Source organism: Sus scrofa, chromosome 6 (genome assembly GCF_054392235.1).
Source record: "Sus scrofa isolate SSC_HxYL_T2T_F1_AM1 chromosome 6, Sscrofa_HxYL_maternal_Yorkshire_Landrace_v2.0, whole genome shotgun sequence".
Taxonomy (NCBI): Eukaryota; Metazoa; Chordata; class Mammalia; order Artiodactyla; family Suidae; genus Sus; species Sus scrofa.
Genome location: NC_139388.1, coordinates 79390039 through 79416506, shown reverse-complemented (window position 1 = coordinate 79416506; position 26468 = coordinate 79390039). Strand labels below are relative to the sequence as shown.

The 26468-nt window shown below is 49.9% G+C and overlaps 1 protein-coding gene across 4 annotated transcripts in view; it reads right to left on the bottom strand.

The window, feature by feature from the left end:
* Positions 1 to 26468, bottom strand: part of PLEKHM2 (pleckstrin homology and RUN domain containing M2) — a 43870-nt gene that overhangs the window by 16002 nt on the left and 1400 nt on the right. For 2 of the 4 annotated variants that reach the window (XM_021095385.2, XM_084962904.1), the window contains exons 2-4: positions 1259 to 1365; positions 795 to 904; positions 189 to 288 (exon numbers count right to left, since the gene is read on the bottom strand). In XM_021095385.2, coding sequence (XP_020951044.2) covers positions 189 to 288; positions 795 to 904; positions 1259 to 1365 — 317 coding nt within the window. The remainder of the gene's footprint in view (positions 1 to 188; positions 289 to 794; positions 905 to 1258; positions 1366 to 26468) is intronic. The other 2 variants (XM_021095386.2, XM_021095387.2) reach the window with 1 other exon arrangement.

Here is a 26468-nt window from a genome sequence, read left to right as displayed (position 1 = left end):
TGGAGCACCAGTGCTGCTGGCCACAGCTGTCACAGGCAAGGCTCTACTGGCTCTCTGGCCACACAGATGTGTCCTCATCGGGCAATGCAAGGCTAGGCCTCTGAGCTGGCACTGTGTGGTGTCCGCATGCGACAAGAGTCTTTGGGACAAGGCTCAAGGGGAGCTCTGGGACTGCGTCTGACACTCACTTGACGTAGTACTTGTGCAGCAGCGCCAGGTTCTCCTGGAACAGCCGCAGGTAGCTCTCCAGGGAGTTCTCGTTGAGGGCCAGGTACAGCCAGGCCCGGCCTGCAAACAAGGGCAGAAAGGGAAGGAAGGTGGCTGAGGGAGCAGCACCCCAACAGCCCTCTCTCTTGTTGGAGCCACAGCCTGAAATCCTGGTTTCCCCTGTCAGCCCCTAGCCTAGAGCTGGCCAGGAAACTCGGATGAGCGGAGCAGATGGCAAACTTCAGATGGGCTGAGAGATGCAAGGATTCTGCAGGCTGACACTGGTCCTAGCTCGGGGAGAGAGACGAGACCCTTACTACGAGCTCAGGCTGGGATTCGGCGGGAGCCCAGCTCTCGTCAGCATCTCACTCTCCTTCACCACATCCACGACGCTCCAGCCAAGTATCACGTGTGGGGAGAGGAGAGACCTCGTGGTGGGCGGGCGCTGGCATTTTAACAACCCTCCGCCACTGGACACCACAGGCCATCAGCCTCCTGGGCAGACTCTGAGGCCACACCTGAGCCCCGAGCTACCCACACGGGGGGTGGAGCTGGTCCCTTCCCCATGTCGGTCTGGTACTACTCACTGCGCCCCAGGTTGGTGGCCACGTGCTGCAGCACCTCGATCTGCTTGACGGCCTCTCTCCGGGTGAAATGCACCACGAGCACCCAGTAGCCAGATGAGAGGTCTTGCAGTCTGAGAAAATAGGACAGGAGCTGCTATGACCTAAACGGGGCCACCCTGGGAAGCTGCAGTCAGTTGGGCCACCAGCCTTCATGTTGATAGTGAGCTCAAGGCTGAAAGCAAGGGGATTCCCAGCGGGGCCCCCAGGCCACCACCAGGCCTTTGCACCATCATTTTGTCTGTCCCTAATCCTCTCCCCAGCCACTCAGGGCCCCTCAGAGACGATTTACTGGGATAACCTTTCTGCAAAGGAAAGAAGAGGTAACAGGCAGGCAAGACTAGGGACTGCCCCCTGGAGGCCACTCATGGTCTGGGTCGTGCTCAGCCTCGACAGAGGGTCTTCTGCGGAAACCACCGCCCCCTTACCCGTAGAGCAGGGCGTGGTCCAGGTGCTCACATAGCCGCTGCAGGACCTTGTCGTGGTTCCGGATGGCAGGGGTCTCATCTTCACATGCAGCAAAGTAGCTCTGCAACTGAAAGAAAAAAAAAGTGCCCCCCCATTAGAAATGATAAAAAGGGGGGCCACCAAAGACCTGGAACCCAGAAGGCAGCTGAGAAGACCAGTTCCAGGATGTACTGTGTGGGTGAACAGCATGGACTTCAGACTCCTGCCCCAGCTGCTTTTCCTGCATCGCAGGTTCCAGAGGACACAGGTGCAGTCTGTAGAGCCCAGTCCCAAAGAGGCACTCAGGAAGTGCGTGGCATGATGATAGCTTGATGCTGGCAAGGGACCCACCATCTACACCTAGGTGGTACCAGGTTTGGAGCCAGGGCCACTGAGCTATACAACTCCAAGGGCGCCGCCTGGTGGTGTGTGCACAAATGAACACTCAGTGCCCCGTGTAAACACCCCCAAGCCCCTGGAGCTGGCCACACGGTGGCCCTGCTTGGAGCTGCCCTTCTGCACAAACAAAGGCCTGATGGACATGGGCACCTGCTCGACCTCCTTGCCAGAGGCTGACATGGGACACTGGATTTACTTGGGGAAGCTGGCAAGGCTGGACGTGGATCCAGGTACCTGCCAGGCTCATGTCGCGCCCCGCCCCAAGAAGGACACTATTCCCAGGCTGGACTGAAAAAAGGAGGTTTGGCAGCACTGAGTAAAGCCCAGCAGCCCAATGGAGGTGAGGGCAGCTTTCTTAGCCTAGCTGAGACCAAGACAGCCCAGATCCTGGCCCCAGTTCTCTGCCCACAGCATGCGGAGCCAGGGCCCCCATGCAGGTAAAGCCCTGGGAGAAAAGTCTTTCCAGCTTCATTTCAGCCACACTCTGGTCAGCTGCTGCCCAGTTCCAGCCAGAAAGGGAAGAACACCAAAAAGGAGCACTCAGCGCTGTACACGCATCTCAGGTTTAAGCTCCCGGCGCTGGACAAACATGTTCTCAAGTGTTTTCTGGAAGCGGTGGTAGAGACGGCGGCAGCAGGCAAGACGCATCAACCACACCGACAAGCACGCGCTCTTGGAGAGACGCCAGCCATTCAGCCCCCACAACAAAAATAGCCTCTCTTCTCTGCAGCCCGAGTAAGCGCAGCAGCCCTGCTGGACGGGAACAGGCCTCCATCCCCCAGGGTCTGCCCCCGAGAGGCAGGCAAAAGAGAGCCCCAGGAGGAGCGGATTCCAGAACTAAAAGAAGGAGCAAAGAGCCTGGGAAAACCGCAGAGCTCCTCCCAGCAGATGCCCAAGGTATGCCTGTACCCCTTACTACGGAGAACCACAGCAGCAGTGTCCAGGATTTTTTTTTAAATTTCAAATCCAATTAAAACAAACAAACAAACAAAAAAGGAGTTCCCGTCATGGCTCAGTGGAAACGAATCCGACTAGGAACCATGAGGTTGCGGGTTCAATCCCTTTCCTTGCTCAGTGGGTTAAGGATCCGGTGTTGCCGTGAGCTGTGATGTAGGTCACAGATGTGGCTTGGATCCTGCGTTGCTGTAGCTGTGGAGGAGGCTGGCATTTGCAGCTCTGATTGGACCCCTAGCCTGGGAACCTCCATGTGCCTCAGGTGCGGCCCTAAGAAGAAAAAAAAAAAAAAAAAAAAAAATCCAATTAAATCTGAGACCAGAGATGCTTAGATATTAGAACTGGAAGGATCTTTAGAGATCTAGTGCAACTCCCTTGTTAAAAAAACACAACAGAGGCTTATTCATTTTCTTAATTATAAAAGCAGCCACACCCACCATAATGCTTAAACAGCACGGAAAAGTTTAAAATTTTATTTATTTATTTACTGGCAGCACCCATAGCATTTGAAAATCCCTGGGCTAGGGATTGAACCTGTGCCATAGCAGCAACCAGAGCAGCTACAGTAACAGCACCAGACCCTCAACCTGCTGCACCACAAGAGATCTCCCCCCTATTTGTTCTTTTCTTTACTTTCTTTTTGGGCTGCACCTGTAGCATATGGAGGTTCCCAGGCTAGGGGTCAAATCAGAGCTGTAGCTGCCGGTCTACACCACAGCCACAGCAACGTCAGATCTGAGCTGCATCTGTGACTTACACCACAGCTCACGGCTATCCCAGATCCTTAACCCATTGAATGAGGCCAGGGATCGAACCTGTGTCCTCGTGGATACTAGTCAGGTTTGTTACCACTGAGACACGACGGGAACTCCCTCTTTATTCATTTTTAAACATAGAAGGCTAAGTCCTAAGTGACAGAGCCATGGCTAGAACTCAAGACTTCTTTTTCAGGTCAAGATATCTTAAAAAAAAAATATCTATCCTGGAGTTCCTGACGTGGCTCAGCGGAAATGAATCTGACTAGCATCCTTGAGAACACAGGTTCGATTCCTGGCCTTGCTCAGTGGGTTAAGGATCTGGGATAGCCGTGAGCTGTGGTGCAAGTCACAGATGCAACTCGGATCTGACGTTGCTGTGGCTGTGGTGTAGACTGGCAGCTACAGCTCCGATTCGACCTCTAGCCTGGGAACCTCCATATGCTGCAGGTGTGGCCCTAAAAAGAAAAAAAAAATCTATTCTGAAAGCAGTATATGGTCATCATAAAAGTGTAAGCAACATGGAAATGTATATAAAGACCTCCTCTCCCTCGTCCCCCACTGTCAACAGCCTGTGTGTGTGTTGTACCCTCCCAACTCCTCCTGTGTACACAGACTTAAAAGTGAAATGGGACCACACTACACTCATTGTTCTGAAACTTACTTTTTCTTAATGATGTGTCAAATGTATATTTCCATATCATTACATACAGATCCATTCCATTCTTTTTTTACAGCCACAGTGTATCCATAACCACTGCTAGATACAGGGATTGTCTCCTCTTCTTCGATATTACACAGAATATTGGAATGAACATCTGGGGATTCTGATAGGCATTTTGGTATGGTGGAACAGAACAGAATATGGAGTTGAACCACAGAGATGAAGAACATCCTTTTTTTTTTTTTTTTTTTTTTGCTTTTTTAGGGCCGTACCCGTGGCCTATGGAGGTTCCCAGCTAGGGGTTCATTCGGAGCTGTAGCCGCTGGCCTACACTACAGCCACAGCAACGTCAGATCTGAGCTGCATCTGTGACTTACACCACAGCTCACGGCTATCCCAGATCCTTAACCCATTGAATGAGGCCAGGGATCGAACCTGTGTCCTCGTGGATACTAGTCAGGTTTGTTACCACTGAGACACGACGGGAACTCCCTCTTTATTCATTTTTAAACATAGAAGGCTAAGTCCTAAGTGACAGAGCCATGGCTAGAACTCAAGACTTCTTTTTCAGGTCAAGATATCTTAAAAAAAAAATATCTATCCTGGAGTTCCTGACGTGGCTCAGCGGAAATGAATCTGACTAGCATCCTTGAGAACACAGGTTCGATTCCTGGCCTTGCTCAGTGGGTTAAGGATCTGGGATAGCCGTGAGCTGTGGTGCAAGTCACAGATGCAACTCGGATCTGACGTTGCTGTGGCTGTGGTGTAGACTGGCAGCTACAGCTCCGATTCGACCTCTAGCCTGGGAACCTCCATATGCTGCAGGTGTGGCCCTAAAAAGAAAAAAAAAATCTATTCTGAAAGCAGTATATGGTCATCATAAAAGTGTAAGCAACATGGAAATGTATATAAAGACCTCCTCTCCCTCGTCCCCCACTGTCAACAGCCTGTGTGTGTGTTGTACCCTCCCAACTCCTCCTGTGTACACAGACTTAAAAGTGAAATGGGACCACACTATACTCATTGTTCTGAAACTTACTTTTTCTTAATGATGTGTCAAATGTATATTTCCATATCATTACATACAGATCCATTCCATTCTTTTTTTACAGCCACAGTGTATCCATAACCACTGCTAGATACAGGGATTGTCTCCTCTTCTTCGATATTACACAGAATATTGGAATGAACATCTGGGGATTCTGATAGGCATTTTGGTATGGTGGAACAGAACAGAATATGGAGTTGAACCACAGAGATGAAGAACATCCTTTTTTTTTTTTTTTTTTTTTTGCTTTTTTAGGGCCGTACCCGTGGCCTATGGAGGTTCCCAGCTAGGGGTTCATTCGGAGCTGTAGCCGCTGGCCTACACTACAGCCACAGCAACATTAGATCTGAGCCACATCTGCAACCTATGCCACAGCTCACGACAATGCCGGGTCCTTAACCCACTGAGCAAGGCCAGGGATGGAACCTGTGTCCTCATGGATACTAGTTGGGTTCGTTACCACTGAGCCACGACGGGAACTCCCTTGGTTTCTTTTTTAATGTTTAGATCTTTGCTTTATGCATGGCATGAGGTAAGGATCTGGCTTTATTATTTTCTGGATGGATAACCCATTTTCCACATTTATTAGTAGTCCCTTACTGATTTATGATTTAATAAGCCATCTTCTGAAACTATTTTAACTGGTACACTGTCGCCTCCTGTGCCAGTCTCCTACTTCTAAGTATTTTCACTTTTTCAACATTTTGATGTGGGCAGAATGAGGCCACCTCATTCCCCAACCATTCTTTTTTCAAACTGATTTGACTATTCTGGCACATTCTTTTAGAATAACATTTCATTACAATTTCTTTCTGGATTTGGAGTAGAATTATACTGAATCCAGAGATTATTTGCAAGGAAAGATGGTATTTTTGCAATACTGAGTCTTCCCATCCAGCAACATGGAATTCCACCCCATACCCGTTTATGCAGATCTGTTTTTACATCCTTTGGAAAGTTTTCCAGCTTTCTTTGAATAGCTAGCTCTTGCACATTTCGGGGATGGGGGGAGGGTGAACACATACACATGGTTTCAAGCATTAGGGAACAGTCTGCAACCAGGCAACAATTTCTGCCAAAAGCATAATAGAAAGAGTGTATAACATGGCGGTGAAGAGCGAGGATTCTGGACGGGAAGCAGGTCCAAAGCCTGCTCTGCTGCTATGGCCCTGAGTACCTTTGGCAAATTACTTAACCCTCGAACCCTCGTTTTTTTTCTCAGCTGTAAAATGGGTGAAAAAGACTGTTTAGGAGTTCCCTGGCGGTGTAGTGGGTTAGGCACCTGGGCTTGTCACTGCTGTGGTGCGGGTTCCATCACTAGCCCGGGAACTTCTACATACACTTAAACACAAACATACACACACACAAAAACTTAAAAAAGATTGTTTAGACCTAAAGTGCCCCATATAGCGGCCACTAGCTACGTGTGACTATTTAAACAAAAGTAAACATCCAGTTCTTTAGTTGCACTAGCCCCATTTCAACCGCTCAATAACCACATGTGGCCAGTGGCCACTGTTCTGGACAGTGCAGATACAGAGTATTTCCATTACTGCAGAAAGGTCCTTCTGGACAGTGCTGGTTTAGGGGATCAAATGGTATAACGCATGCAAAAGGCTTAGCATAGATAGATCCTGGTGAGCAGCGAATGCTCAGTAAACATTAGCCAAGATGATCAAGAATAACGGAGCCACAGGGACAGTTCATTGCAGGATCATTTACAACGGCCGAGATGTGGAAGCAACCGAAGGGTCTACGCACAGAGGAATGGATCAGGAAGATGCGGGAATATTAGTCAGTCATAAAACACAAACACAACAAAACCGGAAAGGGACTCATAGATACAGCGGACAAACTAGTGGTTGCCAGAGGGGAGGGGGATGCGGGAAGGGCAAAATAGGTGAAGGGGATTAAGAGGTACAAACTCTCAGTTATAAAATAAACAGTTTGTGGGGATGTAATATACAGCTTAGGGAATATAGTCAATAATACTGTAATGACGTCGTATGCGACAGACAATAACAGGACTTAGTGCGAGGATCATTTCATAGTGAGTAGAAATATCAAATCACTATTTTGTGCACCTGAAACTAATACAATATTGTAAGTTAATTATACTTCAAACATATAAATAAATGGAAAGAACAATGAACCCATATTTTAGTCACACCAAAGTCAGAGCACTTGGCTAAACACACACTCAGGGACAAAGACGACGCGACAATGTTCTCTGTGCCCAAAACTGGTTCTCTGTTCACTCGTTCACTGGCAGGTGGCTCCAAAGCCTATTCTTGAACCGCTTTTTTACAACAGGTTGATAAAAACTTCCCATTATCTCAGGGGACAAGGAGTCCTTTAGTCAAAGCGACAACCTAGCACAGTTCTTGAGAGGAGCAGGAAGGAGAAAGGGAAGGTCTCCGCGCTGGTGACAGAATCTTAGGAGTTCTGTCAACGGCCTGAGCTCATCCTTCGGGAGCTGGTCAGAAAGCACAACACAGAGTGAATAGCCAAGGCCTTCTCCCTCCACCACAGAGAGGCAGTGGCCAGGGCCACTTGCTACACCAGGAAAGCCGTGGGCTCTGAAAATGGGTGGACAGCACACGGCGAGGCCTCACTTGAGCGTTCCTGAGCAACCGCATCATTGAAATGAGGATAATGAACGCACCTCTGCCTGGAAGCACAACTGCTGAATTTTCCTCCAAGTTACTCTTCCGTTACATACAATACCTGCTGATGGAGCTATCAGTTCAGTTGCAATTCGGTTATCTACAATACTGGCTAAAACTGGAGCTATCAATCACTGGGTCTTATTATGTGCAGGAGGAAGGTGGCAGACAACTTGGATTTCAGTGCAGCTCTGCTACTCACTCACTGTGTGACCTGGGGCAAGTTACTTAATGTCTCTGAACTCAGTTTCCCTACCTGTAGCCTTCCAGGTTGTTGTGAGGGTTCAGTTAATACTTTACTGTATTTATTAAAGTGCATGATGCACTGAAAATAATGTGTTAGCAGCTAGGATGACAACGATGCATTTTATAAACACTATTTTAACTTAATCCTCAGAGAAACCCCATAAAGTAGGTCACAGAGCTAGTAAGTGGCAGAGGCAGATTTTATTTTTAAATTTTTTTGCTTTTTAGGGCCACACCTGTGGCATATGGAGGTTCCCAGGCTAGGGGTCTAATTGAAACTGCAGCTGTCAGCCTGCACCACAGCCACAGCCATGCCAGATCTGAGCCACATGTGCGACCTACACCACAGCTCACGGCAATGCTGGATCCTTAACCCACTGAGCGAGGCCAGGGATTGAACCCGCAACCTCATGGTTCCCAGTCGGACTCATTTCCGCTGCGCTACCATGGGACCTCCCCAGAGGCAGATTTTAAATCCAGGTCTTTTCGTCCAACTTAGCTTCCAGATCCTTGAGTGAATAATGTAGATAAAATGCTATAATCTAATACATTGTGGGAGAAACCAAGAAAGAGAAACACAGTCCCTTCTTTTTTAAGCCACAAAAATAAAAGCCCAGGGTCACACAAGCCCCGTGTCTTCTGCAGCTCTGCTTCTTGGAAGACAGATGGAGGAGAAAGGCCATTGCAGCTCTTTTAAGACGGATGCTTGCCTACTCTCTCCATCCCTTTGCCCCACGCTGGCATCCTCCCAGTAATGAGCAAGGGTACTGTTGGGTCAAACAGGCCAGAGTTGCTTCTGGGAAGAAATTCATCCTGCTGATCAGACTGCCAAGTGGTGTAGAGTATTTCCTTTCAGCCCATGAACATCTGGGGAAAAGGTGGGAAATTTCAGAATCAGGAGTCCACAGCAGGCGTCAGCCAACTGTGGCCAGTGGGTATGCCCCTGTTTTTATAAATAAAGTTTTATTAAAACACAGACCTGCAAAACCTAAAATATTTACTATCTGGCCCTTTACAAAAAACGTTTGCTGCCCTCTGGTCTAGAGCCCCGAGCAGAGGTGGCAAGGAATGCACACCTGACACGGGCTGAGCGAGGAGATGTCTCTTGCCCAGGCTCTGTTCAGCACTGACCACGAGGGGAGGCTCGGGCCTTAAACACTCTTCAACCAAGATTAACTGAGTACCCACTATGTACACAACAGGCGCTATTCTTGTACAGAAGTCCTTGCCCTCATAAAACTTACATCCTGGTGGCAGATGAGGATTAAACTATGGGCAAATATATAATATACTGCCAGGGAGTACTAACACTATAAAAAGAACAAAGCAGGGGTCAGGCGTCTGTTGTAAATATAGGGTCAGAGAAGCTCTCGCTGAGAAAATCACTACGGAGGTAACTAGGGAAAGAGTATTCTAGTTACAAGGACAGCAGGTGCAAAGGTCCTGAGGGCAGGGGCCACAGTAAGGGGACAGGTGTGGCTGGACCTGGGGGAGCAAGGATGAGTGGTATGAGATGAGGTCAGAGGAGAGCCAAAGGCCACATCACATGTGGCTACACCGGCCAAGGTAAAGACTTTGCGTGTTACGACTGGTGTGATGGGAAGTTACTGGAAGATTGAAAACAGGGAAGTAATATAACCCAATATATATGCTACAAGGCCCTATTTCTTCTGCGTGGTGTATATCCAGACAATGAAAGGCCAAGGGGGAGGCAGAGAGACTGGCTGGGAGGCTACTGCCAGTGTGGATGGATAAGGGAGGCTTGGAGCTGGCTCCAGGGGTGGCAGTGGGAAAGGGTGGGATTTAAGATCTGTTCTGCAGGTGGCACTCAAGGGATTCACTGATGGATTGGACGTGGGGTAGGAGAGAAAGGAAGATGCCAATGATGATTCTAAGGTTTTTGGTCTGAGCAACTGAATGACAGTGCCATGTCCTGATCAGGTGGAGTTCTGTGCTGCCCATTGTAAGTTCAAAATACCCATCAGGAGTTCCCATCGTGGCTCAGTGGTTAACAAATCTGACTAGGAACCATGAGGTTTTGGTTTTCGATCCCTGGCCTCGCTCAGTGGGTTAAGGATCCCGTGTTGCTGTGAGCTGTGGTGTAGGTCGCAGACGAGGCTCAGATCTGGTGTTGCTGTGGCTGTGGTGTAGGCGGTGACTACAGCTTTGATTAGACCCCTAGCCTGGGAACCTCCATATGCCACGAGAGCGGCCCTAGAGAAGGCAAAAAGACGAAAATAAATAAATAAATAAAACTATAAAAAAAATAAAACAAAACAAACCCAAAATACCCACCAGGTGTCCTGGTGCAGATGTCAAGGAGCGGGTAGTGTAAATGGGTCTGGAGTTCAGGGGGAGGCCAGAGCTGTGAGCCTGTGGCTGGAATTTAAAGCTGTGGGCTCGGATGAGGTCATTTGGGAGTGCAGAGGAGGAGCACCTACGGGCCGAGCCAGGGTACTCCAAGCGGCCCAGGGGTCCTCCCCAAGGCTGCAGCATCCAGAAGTGCCCAGGCCAGGGGTCCAACCTGAGCCACAGCTGACAATGCCCAATCCTTGACTGCCAGGCCACCTGGGAACTTCACAAATGAGGTGTTTTTACTTTATTTATTTATTTGAAATTTTTTTTTGCTTTTTAGAGCCATACCTGTGGCATATAGAAGTTCCCAGGCTAGGGGTGGAATCAGAGCTGCAGCTGCCAGCCTACACCGAAGCCACAGCAATGCCAGATCCTAGCCGCGTCTGTGACCTACACCACAGCTCACGGCAATGCCAGATCCCCAACCCACTGAGCGAGGGCAGGGATCAAACCCACATCCTCATGGATCCTCATGGATCCTCATGGACACTGCGCCACAAAGGGAACTCCCAAATGAGGCATTTTAAAACTGATATTGTCGAGGCAATTGGAACTTGAAAACTTAGATGTCTGATGACATTGAGGGAAAATTACTATTACATTTTTCAAGGTGTGATAGTGATTTGCCTGAGAAAAGAATCCTGACCTTTGCGCAAATGTTCACTGGAAAGTGTATGAACGCCTGGGATCTGCTTCAAAGTAACAGAGGGATGGGGCACAGCTGACCTGGGACCATGCATGGGCTACACAGAGGCCATCAGGATTCCTGACTGCCTAGTTCGGGTTAGAAGAGAGAAAAGAAGAGGGAGGGAGGAAAAAAGAGGAGACAGCAATACAGAAAACTCCCCTGACCAGTTTTGCCAAAAGGGTGGCCAGAAAATGGAGGTGGAGGAAAGGAGCCAGGTCCTTGAACAGGAAAGACAGGGTGGGAGCCGCTGCCCGGGGGAGGGGTGGCCACAGATGGGAGCCCAGATGGGCCGGTGAGCCTGATGGTGGGAGGATGAAAAATTTAAAAATAATCCAGGTCAGCCGAGAATGAAGTCACGTTCCCAGACCACACCCTGGCCTGGGCAAGCTGCTCTTCTCCCAGCTCCCGGTTCCCCGGGGGGCGCTTGGGCACCCAGGCTGGGAAAAGCTGGGTTCAGTCTGCCCCAGACTCTCCCACAGCCAGGCCGGTGCTCCCCACTGATCTCTGGGAAAGCAGGCCACCACGAGACTGTGCCAGACCCCGTGGCTGTGAGGACAAGTGGGTGGCACTCTAAGCAAGCCAAGAAATGCCTGACTCGGAGCATTTTAATTAGGGTTGGTCCCACTCTCTGCCCTGAGCTGCCACAGCCAGGCCCTCAATGTCTTGTCTCTCCCTTACAGACACATAACTGGAAAACAATTTCTAGTTCTATGGGTGGTAACAAGAAATCCTTCCAGAACTGGTCCCTAATGAGTAACTCAGAGGCAGCTGCAAAAGAGTATGAACAGCCAAATGGACATGAGATGGTCGGTCGAGACCAAAGAGACTGTGCTGCTGCCCAGCAAATGGATGAGGGGCCTGGAATCTCACTCCCAGGTTGACCTGGGAGGAGGGCCACGGGGACCCCCATTCCCACGTGTACAGAGCAGGATAACAACCCCTGCCCCACAAAGGCAGTTGAGTCTGCGAGGCCGGACAGACCCAGGGCTGTCCACGTGCCCATGTGATGCTCCACCGGGCTCACTGCTGGGCCTGCTCCATCCCTGCTCAGCACACAGAGGGCACACACCTCTAACCCAGGGGAGGAGGTCACCAGGCAACAGCAGCTGCCCAACTGGCTCCAGGGAGACAAGATGTATTTAGATGACAGAATGTTTAGAGCAGCCTCCCCGGTCCAGGTCGAGGAAGTAGAGATCCCAAAGCACGAAAGACCCCAACTGAAAGCTGGGTAGACTGCCGCCCGACCTCAAAGCACCCTGTGTGTGTGTGTGTGTGTGTGTGTGTGTGTGTGTGTGTGTGTGTGTGTGTAGACTGCCACCCGACCTCAAAGCACTGTGTGTGTTGGGGGGGGGCACACCCATGGCTTACAGAGGTTCCCAGGCTAGGGGTCGGATTGGAGCAATAGCTGCTGGCCTACACCACAGCCACAGCAACGCAGGATCCACGATGCATCTGCGACCTACACCACAACTCAAAGCAATGCCAGATCCTTAACCTACTGAGCAAGACCTGAGACCATGCATGGGCTACACATCCTCATCATTCCTAGTCGGATTTGTTTCCACTGTGCCAGGACAGGAACTCCACCTTTTTCTTTTTTTTTTTCAATGATTTTTTGTTGTTGTTTTTATTGTTTTATTTTTGTTTTGTTTTGTTTTAGCTGTGGGTTGCACTGGGATCTCAGTTCCCAGACCAAGGATTGAATCCAGGCCACAGCAGTGAAAGCACCAAGTCCCAATCACTAGACCACCAAGGAATTCCCTCAAAGCACCTCTTTTAAAAATTAAACCAATGACGGGCCTGGTTTGGCCACTCTGAGCTGCTGGACCTGCTCGGACACCTCATCCCCAGGGCTGCCTCCCGCTGGCTGCGGTGGCACCACAGGCAAGGACCAAGCCCTGAGGGAGCGAGAGGGGTCTGCCTGCCTTCCCTTTGTACTTCTAGCCAGTGTGGCACCTGCTGGGTCAAACTGTGCCTGTGATCCTCGTGGACACTTGCCCTTCTTTCCAAGGCGGACCCTCCGAGGACAGGCAGGGGTCAAGCCTGCCGTATCCTTATTACCTTCGGGGTCAAGATGACCCCAAACATTGATGCCTGGATGACCCCAAGGAGAGGGACCCTAGGAGCACTCGGCCATGGCAGAGATGGCTGGGGAAGGGCTGGCGTGGCCCTCAGAACAACGTCCCCACCCTGATCCCGCACCAGCAGTTTGCATTGGCTTCAGACACAGACTCATGGATTTGAAGAGAAGGCCAGTGTTCATCATCCTTCCCCTTGAAAATAAATATAAACAAATAAATACATAAACAAGGCAGCCTGGAGTCTTTTACATCTTACATTTTAGCAAAGCTTCCTAAGAACAATAATCCCTGTTTTATATGATCCAAGGAACAGAAGGCCACTGCCAAGAGCATTTTTTTCCTTTTTTGTCTTTTTAGGGCCACACCCACAGCATATGGAGGTTCCCAGGCTAGGAATCAAATCACAGCTGTAGCTGCGGCCTACGCCAGAGCCACAGCCACGTCAGATCTGAGCCGCATCTGTGACCTACACCACAGCTCATGGCAATGCCAGATCCTTAACCCACTGAGCGAGGCCAGGGATCGAACCTGCGTCCTCATGGATGCTAGTCCGATTTGTTTCCACTGAGCCACAATGGGAACTCCGCCAATGGCATTTCTGGAAAGACTCTCCACTGGAGCTGAAGACCAGGCTGGGCGCTGGCCAGGATGAAGAACTGCAGAATCTAAGGGCAGAGGAGTCCTGAGAAATCCCTTTTTCAAAGCGGAGGTTTCTGGAGCCTCTTATTCAAGAGCATGGGGTGGGGGGGCAGTTAGAGTAAGCAAGGCAGAGGCTATCAGTGAATGGAACTTTAACTACTGAGGGGCTAAAAATCACAAAAATAACCACATAGCCAGAACCGTCTCTTGTAGGCAGGGAAGCTGGGCCCCAGGGACGTGAAGACACTTCTTGCCCCTCCTGGCTTTGCCCAGTGGTCCTTCTACTGCAGCATCTTGTGTGGATGCTCAGATACCATGGAGTCAGCTATTCCTGGAGCGCCTCTGCTTCCAGCCCACCCGGGGATAAAGAGGTGGTCACGGGCACCTGCTATGACCACTGCTAAGTGCTCATCCCAACATCTGAGGGGGGCAGAGCGGTGGGGGTCTCGTGCTGTTCCCAGGGCTCTGCAGAATGGCAGCTAGGAGTTGGGGAAACAAGCGTCAGGAAGGTCCCAGACGCTTTCTTCTGAGACGACATGAGACATGAGAGTGTCAACAGAGGCTTAAGCCCACTGAGTGTCCACCGCTCCACTGACCCCAGGCAACTGCCATGCTTCTGACTCATTCTTCTAATTTTAAAATCCCTAACCTGAGATTCCACCCTACCTTAGCCTGGAAAATAACTCATTCCCAATGACAATCGATTACACAGTAAATTGTAGAACTAGAGGACCGAGAAATCATCCTTGCACAGGAGCCAATCACAGCTCCTGTGATTCAGTAATGACGGGCCAGGGAGTTCCCTGGTGGTCTAGTGGTTAGGAGTTGGCTTCTTCACCGCTGCTGCATGCTGGCGCCAGAAACAAAAAATCAAAACCCCCCTCAAAAAACAAATGAAGTAGTTCCCTTCGTGCATCAATTAATGAACCCAACTAGTATCCATGAGGGTGCAGGTTTGATCCCTGGCCTCACTCAGTGGGTTAAGGATCTGGCATTGCCATGAGCTGTGGTGTAGGTGGCAGACACAGCTTGGATCTGGCGTTGCCATGGCTCTGGAGTAGGCCGGCAGCTACAGCTCCGATTAGACCCCTAACCTGGGAACCTCCATATGCCATGGGTGAGGCCCTAAAAAAAAAGGACAAAAGACAAAAGACAAAAAACAAACAAAAAACGATGGGCCTGATTTCTCGGTGGGCATGAAAAACACTGTCTTTCAGCCAATGCCCCTGCCTGGGAAGGGCTTGTGCCCGGGCTGGGCCGCATCCCCGGACTGACCGGCTCTTTGCGTGTAGGGTCACCCAAAGGGAGCGCTGTTTGTTTGCTACGGGCCTGCACTGTTCCTTAAGCAAGTCAGTGAAATCAGTGCTTCTTACCATTCATTTGCCACTAAATACACCCAAGTATACAGCTGCCTTTCCACCTCCCAAATCACTGCTCATTAGCCCCTTTGCTGGAGTTGGCGGGCTCTCTGCTTAACTGGCAGCTCTGCTGAAAGATATGCAGGGGGAGAGCTGAAAAAAGCAAGTACTTTAATTACCACTGGATTTCTTTTCTTTCTTTTGTGCTTTCTTTGGGGTGTGGGAACAATGAGAGCAGGAGAGGACTGGCCTTGTTGGGCACAGACACGTTGGGTAATTTGATAGACTATGGTTTGTTTCCAAAAACAGGTAAATGCAGAGTTCCCGCTGTGGCACAATAGGATTGGTGGCGGCCTTGCAGTGAAGGACACAGGTTCAATCCCCCGTCAGCATAGTGAGTTGAAAGGATCTGGTGGTGCCACAGATCCCAAATGCACCTCAGATCTGATCCCTGGCTCAGGAACTCCACATGCCATGGGGTGGCCAAAAAGGTAAAAAACAAACCAAACAAAAACGCCAAAGCAAAAGCAGTTAAACACTCCTCCTTCCTGGCAGGGAGTGTCCCAGCCAGAGGCACTATGATGGTTCCGCCTCTGAACTCAGCAGAGGGCTGACCTCTGATGGAGGGACCAAGGACTCCTTTCAGAGCAGAGAGGAAAACGGTATAAGAGGCTCTCCAAAGAGATTCCGAGGCAAACCCTGGAGATCTAGAAGCCAACCGACACAATTCCACTCTATACACCATTTCTACCGCTGTGATGGAAGCAGGAGCTGTTTCCTGAGCGCTCACATTCAGTGTTGTGTGTGGCACCCGTGAGAGCAGGGAGTCAGGAGTTGTTTGTTTGTTTGTTTTTCTTTTTAGGGCTGCTCCTGCAGCATGTGGAAGTTTCTGTGCTAGGGGTCAAATCCGAGCTGCATCTGCAATCTATGCCTCACCTTGCAGCAATGCTGGCCCCTCAACCCATTGAGCGAGGCCAGGGATCGAACCCATAACCTCATGGACATTATGTTGGGTCCTTAACCCGCTGAGCTATTTCAAAGGGAGTCTTTCAAAGCCTGGGAGGCCTCACCGGCTCTGTGTTCATCTTTCACTTCCCTTTTCCTCTGCTATATCTGCAACATGACCTCATGAATACGTCCCCCACCCAGACAACCATACTGTTGCCATGGAAAACAGTCATCAAGTCATTGTCTAGGAGTTCCTGTTGTGGCTCAGAGGTAATGAACCCGACTAGGATCCATGAGGATTCAGGTTCGATCCCTGGCCTTGCTCAGTTGGTTAAGGATCTGGCGTTGCTGTGAGCTGTGGTTTAGGTTGCAGATGTGGCTCAGATCTGGTGTTACTGTGGCTGTGGTGTAGGCTGGCAGCTGTAGCTCCGATTCAACCCCTAGCCTGGAAACTTCCAGATGCGGCAAGTGTGGCCTTAAAAAGCAAAAAAAAAAAAAAAAAAAAAAAAAAAAAAAGCAAAAAAAAAAAGAAGAAGAAGAAGAAGAAGTCATTGTCTAAATCACCACTTAAGTTGGGAGGACACCCTTGCCTCCTTCCAAGGCTGTGTAACAGTCAGAGACTTTCGAGACTGAAAGAGTAAATGAAGGGTTAGGAAGCGTGCCAAGAACCCCAGAGACTACAAACCCATAACAGTTACTAAAGGACACTCAGGAGGGCTTGGGGTTGGGTACATGCCTATTTCACGATTTTATGTTGGTCGCATCTTCCAGAGTGTAAGCCCCAAAGGGTCAGGGACCTGGTGGGTTCTGTTCACTGCTGACTCCTAGGGACCAGAAGGGTACTCAGCCCGGAGTTCCCATGGAGCGCAGCAGTTAGCGAACCCAACTAGCATCCATGAGGTTGAGGGTTCGATCCCTGGCCTTGCTCAGTGGGTTAAGGATCTGGCGTTGCCATGAGCTATGGTGTAGGTCGAAGACGCAGCTTGGATCCCGAGTTGCTGTGGCTGTGGTGCAGGCCTGGCGCCTACAGCTCCAATTAGACCCCTAGCCTGGGAACCTCCATATGCCTTGGGTGCAGCCCTAAAAAGACAAAAAGACAAAAAAAGACAAAAAAAAAAAAAAAAAAAAAAAGGATACTCAGCCCAGCACAGTCATACTCAATAGATATTTGTTAAACAAATGGATAGCTTTATAGCAGACTGGCCCACAAAACTGACCTGGGGGGATGGATTATCTGTTATAACTTCAGGACAGACATGATGTAGATGGAAAAGGCCCAGAGAAATGGAGAGAGCAGGAGCCAGAAATATGGTTCAGATCCAGCTCTGCCCCTTATGAGCGTTAGAATCTTGACCTCACTCCTCTCATGAGCTATCCTGCAAGTCTGCTGTGAGCCTGACTGCAGAAGTGTGTGTAAACAGCAGGTGCATTAAATGTAAGGATTCTCCTGGTATGACCGCTCCCCCTTCCCAGCGGTGTGTCTGGACATGTCATGCCACAGGAGGCTGCGATGCCAAAAAATAAAGAACTGAGAGTGAAAACGTGAACAGAGGTTGACTACATACAAAAATTAAGTTCAGAAATTTCTGTAGATTTCAAGTCTACGTTGGTCCTTTCCTCCTTCTTATGCATTACTGGGTTTCTAACTCTTAAGCAGATATCCCAGGAGGAAGGAAGATTATAAGAAACGAATACTTTCTCCCTTGTGTGTTTCTATAATGTTTGTGACTTAGACACAAAAGGAAAAAAGATAAATTGCAAGTACATAAGAGAGAATGTCTGTGTGGCAGGGCCAGCTGCTTCGCTAGGAAGACAGAGGCGACCTTCAGGACCCTGGGTGGTTAGAATAACCAACAGATGAATGACCTGAACTCTCAGCTCCAGCCAAGTGGACTCTCCAGGAGCTCTCCTGCCTCAGACGGAAGTTCTAGGGCATTTGCACCATAAGCAAGCAGCAGTGAGGACAGGGCTGGAGAGGAACGTTCACCCAAAGCAGCCAGCCCTGCTGCCTCATTCAGACCCTAGGAGGAGCACTTGGGGCCGACACTGTACCTTGCACTGGGGCGGGGGGGGGTGGGCCAGGTCCCAGGCAGAGAACCCGATCTATCAGCACCGAGGTTACCTGACAGAGCTTCAATCTTCAGAGGGAAAAGCCCCATTGCTTTCCTTAGATATGGAGCTACTGCCAGCCTCGGTAGCACCAGCCTCTCCTCACCACGGAGGTGAATCCTGAGGCCAGAGGTGAGCGCTGAAGGTGGGGGCAACTGACCCACCCAAGAGTCCCCAGCCTTCTCCTCCCACAATACTCGCACTCCGAAGACCAGCTCCTCCCTCCCTCCATCCTTCCTTCCTTCCGTCCTTCCTTCTTTGGCTGCCCTATGGCACATGGAGTTCCCTGGCCAGGGATCAGATCCGAGCCACAGTTGCGACCTGTACCACAGCTGTGGCAATGCCAGATCCTTTCACCCACCGTGCCAGGCCAGTGATCAAACCTGTGTCCTGGCACTGCAGAGACACCACAGATCCCACTGTGCCACAGCAGAACCCCCAGCTCCTTTCTTCCCACCCCTCCACAGCCTTGACCACGCCACCCTAATGCTAGAGCCGAGGTGTGCAGAGAGGAAGGGCCCTGGGTGTCCTGCAATGGGGCGGAAAGGACTGCGGTGTCACAAGTTTCAAAGAGTCCCAACACCAGAGAAGCATTGTGTAAAAGGAGGACCCCCTAAAATGGAATGGGCAGGGCTCAGAAAAAGAAGCCCTCCCCACCCCCCAAAAAAGGGAGTTCCCACTGGGTTTCAGCAGGTTAAGAACCCAACACAGTGTCTGTGAGAAAGCGGGTTCGTCTCTGGCCTCACACACTCAGAGGATTAAGGATCTGTCATTGCTACAAGCTGTGGTATAGGTCGAAGATGTGGCTCGGATCTGTTGTTGCTGCAGCTGTGGCATGGCCTTGGCTACAGCTCTGTTTTGAGCCCTGGCCCAGGAACTTCCATATGCTGAAGGTGTGGCCCTAAAAAGAAAAAAAGAAACAGCAGCTACCACTTCTCCACTGGCGGCTTATGCTAGGCCTGGGCAGGTCACTCAGGGGGTCAGGGGCACATTTAAGCGGTCCCCGCGCGTGCAGGGGCCCTCACATCCCTCTCCAGGTGGCCTCTGTTCTGTGACAGAGAAGAGGAGCAGAGAGAGTGTCACTGCTGACGGCAGGACACGGGCAGGGGAGGGGAGCCCTTAGCACGTCAGCATAGAAAATGCGTGTGTCAATATTTGGTATTTTATGGAGATCTTTCTCTGGGTGACTCAGGTCATTAGGGATTTTCAGAACACTTAAGACTTTAAAACTCTTAAAGAGTTTTTCCACGAAGCCAAGAGAACAAAACTATTGATCGAAACCAGTCAAGGTAATTCCCACACATATCTAACCACCAGGCCCTTGCTGGGAACCAGTTGCCCTAGTTAAATTTTTTTTTTCCCCGTCTTTTTAGGGCCCCACCCTCGGCATATGGAGGTTCCCAGGTTCAGGGCCAAATTGGAGCTGTAGCCACCAGCTATGCCACAGCCGCAGCAACGCAGGATCCGAGCCGTGTCTGCGACCCACATCACAGCTTACAGCAACACCGGATCCTTAACCCACTGAGCAAGGCTGGGGATTGAACCTGCAACCTCATGGTTACTAGAAGGATTCGTTTCCGTTTTGCCTCAATGGGAACTCCCGCATGGCAGATCTAACCTTTCCGGAGGAGTGGAAAAGTGGGAAGAAGTCCACCAGCCGGGCCAGCCTTTGCAGCTGCACTTACAGGCTGAGGCTTGACAGCTGCAGCTTCTAGACCAGTGCCAGCAGCCCCCGACGGGGAGACCCCCAGCTCAATGCAGGGAGCGCCGGGCCAGAAATAGAAGGCCTACCTTCTATTCAGAGCCACCCAGGGGTGGGGCGGAGGTGGGGACGACACAGTCCACCCAGACAGAACAGTGGGGACCTGGGTTGTTTTCTGTGAGAGAAGGTTGGTCTGACCCAGGAACATTCTCTGAAGGATGGTTACTGTATTCGAATTCATTTAGGAGTTCCTGTGGTGGCGCAGCAGAAACAAATCCGACTAGGAACCACTGGGTTGCGGGTTCAATCCCTAGACTCAATCAGTGGGTTAAGGATCCTGCGTTGCTGTGGCTGTGGTGTAGGCTGGCAGCCGTAGCTCCAATTCGACCCCTAGCCTGGGAACCTCCATATGCCAAGGGTGCGGCCCTAAAAAGTAAAAAATAAATAAATAAATAAAATTAATTTATTCATTCTGTTTAAGAGGATCCAAACTGGGGACAAGAAGCTGGAGAACAGGGGCCACCTTCTTTTTTTTCTTAGGGCCGCACCTGCAGCATATGAAAGTTCCCAGGCTAGGGGTTGAATCAGAGCTGCAGCTGCTGGCCTACGCCACAGCAACACCAGATCCTTAACCCACTGAGCGAGGCCAGGGATTGAACCTATATCCTCAAGGACACTACGCTGGGTTTTTTTCCCCCTCTGTCTTTTTAGGGCCATACCCTCGGCATATGGAGGTTCCCAGGCTAGGGGTTGAATCAGAGCTGTAGCCACCAGCTACACCACAGCCACAGCAATGCTGGACACTTAACCCACTGAGCAAGGCCAGGGATCGAACCTGCGTCCTCATGGATACTAGTCGGGTTCGTTTACCACTGCACCACCATGGGAACTCCTATGCTGGGGTTTTAACCTGGTGAGCCCCAGTGGGAACTCTATTTTTTATTTATACATTTCTGAGCTATGTAAATTTTTTTTTTTTTTTTTTTTGCTTTTTAGGGCCACACTTGGGGCATATGGAGGTTCCCAGGTTAGGGGTCCAATCAGAGCTACAGCTGCCAGCCTACACTACAGCCACAGCAACTCGGGATCCGAGCTGTGTCTGTGACCGGAGCTCACCGCAACGCCAAATCCTTAACCCACTGAGTGAGGCCAGGGATCGAACCCGCAACCTCATGGTTCCTAGTTGGATTTGTTTCCACTGCACCATGATGGAAATTCCTACCTGTGTATTTTTTAAAGCAACTGCTCGTTTTCTTAGCCTAAGGCCTCACTCTCTCCCCCTAGTCAGTGTCCCCTGTTGGAAGCAATATCACCTCTTCAGCAAGTCTCCTCTGAGCACCTCCCCTGCAGCAGGTTCCCAGCCGGCTCACCCCATCATCCTGCCTCAGCCTTCCGACAATCTGAAGGTCTCTGCATTGGTGGGTTGGCTAACCGAGCACTCTCTGCTCCCACTGGAACACTACCACTCCAGAGTCCTTATCGGCTTGGCCTACTACTACCCGGGTAGGGCCTAGGACAGTGAGGACACAAGGAAGGTGATGAGTAAATATTCTTGGAAACGGAACACAGGGACAGACGGTGATATTTACGAGTGTCCATATTCATTCCACACGCCCGACCTAGCGCACAAACCCAGGTACAGCGGCGATTTCGTGAACTATGGGACTGGCCATCACACCAGGTTCTCTGAAAGTGACCCCCAGCCCACCCTGGGGAGGACATTTTTGTGTAGGGTACGAAGCAGCTCTGGGCCAAATCCAGCCCGCTGCCGGTTTATGTGCATAAAGGTTTACTGGAAGACAGCCGCACCCATGCATGTATGGATTGCCTGTGGTTGCTCTTGAGCTGTGAGAGCAGAACTGAATAGTTTCAACGAAGACCACACGGGCTGAAAATACCACCTGGCCTTTGAAGAAAAAGTCTGACAAACCCTGAGCCTGAAGAAACAGGGAAGTGTAGCGTGAGATCTGAAAACTACCCAAGAGAAAACTGCCGGCCAGGGCCAATGGCAGCTAAGATCTCATTCAGGCCTTGTGCTCAGTGCTTCGAGTGCATCAGCTCCTATGATTTAATTCTCATGACAACTGTAAGTTCTGATACCTGAGGCTAACTGAGGTCTGGCGACGTGCCAGGGTCAACAAGGTCAGTGACAAACCCCAAATTCAGACCCAGACTGAGGTCGGTGCACTTTGAAACCTGCATTTGCATCCACCAGGCTGGACAGCTTCCATGGAAAGCACTTTCCAGCCACAGGGAGCAGAACTCTCAGCACTCTTGAGACTGGTCTGTCCTCATTGTCCTCGGATGTCCCCGCTGCCCTGGGGATATTTAGGCTGTTCCTTCTACCTTAAATGCCTGCTCCTTCTCTTTCTCTGACTTCTACCAATTTGTCAAGACTCAGGCTCTTCTTCTCTGAGGCTTCTCCCTCTGCTGGTGATTTGTTTTTTTGGTTTTTTGTCTTTTTAAGGCTACACTCACAGCATATGGAGGTTCCCAAGTTAGGGGTTGAATTGGAGCTGTAGCTGCTGGCCTACACCACAGCCACAGCAACTCAGGATCCGGGCCGCGTCTGTGACCTACACCACAACTCATGGCAACGCTGGATCCTTAACCCACTGAGCATGGCCAGGGATTGAACCTGCGTCCTCATGGACGCTAGTCAGATTCGTTTCTGCTGAGCCATGACAGGAACTCCCCTGGTGATTTGGTTTAATTCTTTTTTTTTTTTTTTTTTTTTTTTTTTTGTCTTTTGTTGTTGTTGTTGTTGCTATTTCTTGGGCCGCTCCTGCGGCATATGGAGGTTCCCAGGCTAGGGGTCCAATCGGAGCTGTAGCCCCTGGCCTACGCCAGAGGCACAGCAACGCAGGATCCGAGCCGCGTCTGCAACCTACACCACAGCTCACGGCAACGCCGGATCGTTAACCCACTGAGCAAGGCCAGGGATCGAACCTGCAACCTCATGGTTCCTAGTCGGATTCGTTAACCACTGCGCCACGACGGGAACTCCTGGTTTAATTCTTAATTTTTTTTGGAGTTGCCTGGTGGCTCAGCAGCTTAAGGATCTGGTATTGCCACTGCTGTGGCTTGGGTTGCTGCTGTGGCACACATTCGATCCTTGGTTGGGGAATTTCCGAGTGCGGAGAGTGCAGCCAAAACCAAAAAACAAAACAAATTCTTAATTTTTAGAAATTCTGGAGTTCCCGTCGTGGCGCAGTGATTGATGAATCCGACTAGGAACCATGAGGTTGCGGGTTCGGTCCCTGCCCTTGCTCAGTGGGTTGAAGATCCGGCGTTGCCGTGAGCTGTGGTGTGGGTTGCAGACGCAGCTCGGATCCCGCATTGCTGTGGCTGTGGCGTAGGCCGGTGGCTACAGCTCCGATTCGACCCCTAGCCTGGGAACCTCCATATGCCGTGGGAGCGGCCCAAGGAATAGCAAAAAAGAAAAAAAAAAAAAAGAAAGAAATTCTCCTTCCAACCAATATATGCTCTGTTGGAGGCTGCCTTCCCCAGCACAGAGCCTCTGCTCATACTGCAGTGTACTCAATATACACAATCCTCAGAACAAAACTCTCATGAAAAACCACTGCCTTCCCCCCCTGGGAGAAGATGCTATTTAGGAGAACCACATGCCTATTCAAAACGCCAACACCATCTTCAACTTGGACGTCTCTTTAGCTATTAACAAGTCGGCAACCACAAGCTTTTGGATGTGCACCTGGGATGTTTCCGCTACTCTCCCTTTCGAGAACACGGGGAACTGGCCTTTCATTGCTACTACCATTTTCATTTAACTGTGCTATTAAACTCTCCAGTTCTCTTTAACCCTCAGGAATCCTGCCTTCACATCGGAACATGGGTTCCCTGGATCAACTGTGGCACCTCTGGTTTTACAGCACACGTCCAGCATCACAAAATGTAGGTGTCAACATGACTGAATTCAATGCTGCTTGAGAAGAGTGGCTGCACTTGGAGCTGTACTTTCTGAGAGGGGGATGGGGGGGGCTTCTGGGATGATGGTTGGGTTTGTTTCTTGCTCCAGGACCTGGCCGTGGGGGTGTGCTCACTTTGGGAGAATTCATTTAGCTGTACACTTAGGAGTGTAGGTATATTCTATTTGAATAAAAAGTGCTAAAATACCCTTTGCAAACATAGCTAATAGTACACTTGGATCTTTTTTGCAGAAATCCTCATTTTCTTCATGCACCATCTTTTTCTTTCTTTCTTTCTTTCTTTTTTTTTTTTTTTTTTGGTCTTTTTGCCTTTTTTCTAGGGCTGTTCCCATGGCATATGGAGGTTCCCAGGCTAGAGGTCTAATTGGAGCTGTAGCAGCCAGGCCTGCACCACAGCCACAGCAACTTGGGATCTGAGCTGCGTCTGTGACCTACACCACAGCTCACGGCAACACTGGATCCTTAACCCACTGAGCGAGGCCAGGGACCGAACCCGCAACCTCATGGTTCCTAGTCGGATTCATTAACCACTGAGCCACGACGAGACCTCCATCATGCAACATCCTTTTAAAAGGATCAGTTAGACCATTTTACTAGTGTAGGATGGAAGAAAAAGGCAAAGCAATTTTTCTTTTTTTTGTCTTTTTGCCTTTTCTAGGGCCACTCCCGTGGCATATGGAGATTCCCAGGCTAGGGGTCCCATCGGAGCTGTAATTGCTGGCCTATGCCAGGGCCACAGCAATGAGGGATCCAAGCCGTGTCTGTGACCTACACCACAGCTCACGGCAACGCCAGATCCTTAGCCCACTGAGCAAGGCCAAGGATCGAACCTGCAAACTCAAGGTTCCTAGTCGGATTCATTAACCACTGAGCCACGATGGGAACGCCAAAGCAAAGCAATTTTTAAGGCACCATATAACAAATTTAGGTGAGACTGGAGTTGAAGGACAAATCTGACCCCAAGGCTGCCAGCCCTCAAAGCCTACTATTGTAGCAGAACTGATTCCTGGTAGAAGCAGATAGATAGATACTCTGATTCTGAAAACAAATGCCCTTCGTGATGCTAGAATCAAAAAACAGGCCTCCAAAACACAACATAAAAAGGAAGTGGGTAACAAGTCCAAAGGGTGTGTGACAATGTTTAGGTGGTGAGGCCTTTAGCCACCTTCCGACAATGTAAAAGTGGGAACTGGCTCCACCATGAAGAGAAAAAGAGACCACTTTATGCTACAGACTGGACGTTTTTGTCCTCCCCCAATTCATATGCTGAAATCCTAACCCCCATGTGATGGTGTTAGGAGGTGGGGCCTGTGGAAGGTGCTTAGGTCATGAGGGTGGAGCCCTCATGAATGGGATTAGTGCCCTTATATAAGAGACCCAGGAGAGCTCCCTCACCCCTTCCCCATGGGAGGACTCAGAGCAGTCAGCAGCCCTCACCAGAACCCAACCATGTTGGCCTCAGGTTTCATTTCCTGGACTCAGGTTTCATTTCATTTCCCACGTATTTCCAGGCTTCCAGCCTCCAGAACAGTGACAAATAAATGCATATTGTTCACAAGTGACAAATAAATGTATATTGTTTACAAGCCACCCAGTCTATGACGGTTTGTTACAGCAGTCCAAACAGACGAAGAGAGCTTATTAAGATAGGGTTGAGCACTGTGCTAAACACATACATGCTCTCATTAAATCTTCACGACGACCCTCATTTCATCCCCTCAGAAGTGAGGCATGGAAGAAGCTACCCAGCGTTACAGGGTTATTCACTAGCAGGGCAGGGATTGAACCCAAGCAGCCAGACTCCAGAATCCCTGTTCTTAACCTTGACACCTACCACGCCTCTTGTTGTGATGCACCCAGGGATGGGTTTCCAGTTTCCAGTGTGCGATTTATATACGACAGCTCGATAAAGCGTGCCTGTCCAAACGCATGCAGTGGTCAGAATCCTGACGGGCACATCCGACCCCTTCATAAAGGGCAGCCTGATTGACAGCGTGGATCGCCGCCTTCAAAAGATCTGACCTTACACACAGGACAGAGTGTCCATGCCTACCCCTTTTCTAACTGAACTTTCCCCATTTTACTTATAAATTGGAAGTCCAAAGACAAAATGCGTGGCCTACCTGAAGGCAAAATCAAGCCAGGTTAGAAAAGAATCAGTCTTCTTTTCTCTTCCAGTACCAAAGATGTATTATTTTTTAAAGCCTTCGCTCATCCTACACTCGAGTAAGCAAAAACAATATTCTATTGCATTAGCGAAGCTCAGGAAAACAAAACGAAACTTTTGGATGCCTGCAATGTTGCTTTTAGAGGAACGTTTTAGTAAAGGTATTTGCATCTACTATTCTTTTTAAGCCACACTGGTCTTTATGAAAGGAAAAAGTTGCTTGCCTAATGTTGCTTTTGACGAATTTAATTGGGGTAATAAATAGGGCTATTTTTTTTTTTTTTAAACTTTTTTTTTTTTTTTTTTTTTTTGCTATTTCTTGGGCCGCTCCCGCGGCATGTGGAGGTTCCCAGGCTAGGGGTCCATTTGGAGCTGTAGCTGCCGGCCTACGCCAGAGCCACAGCAATGCTGGATCCAAGCCGTGCCTGCAACCTACACCACAGCTCACGGCAACGCCGGATC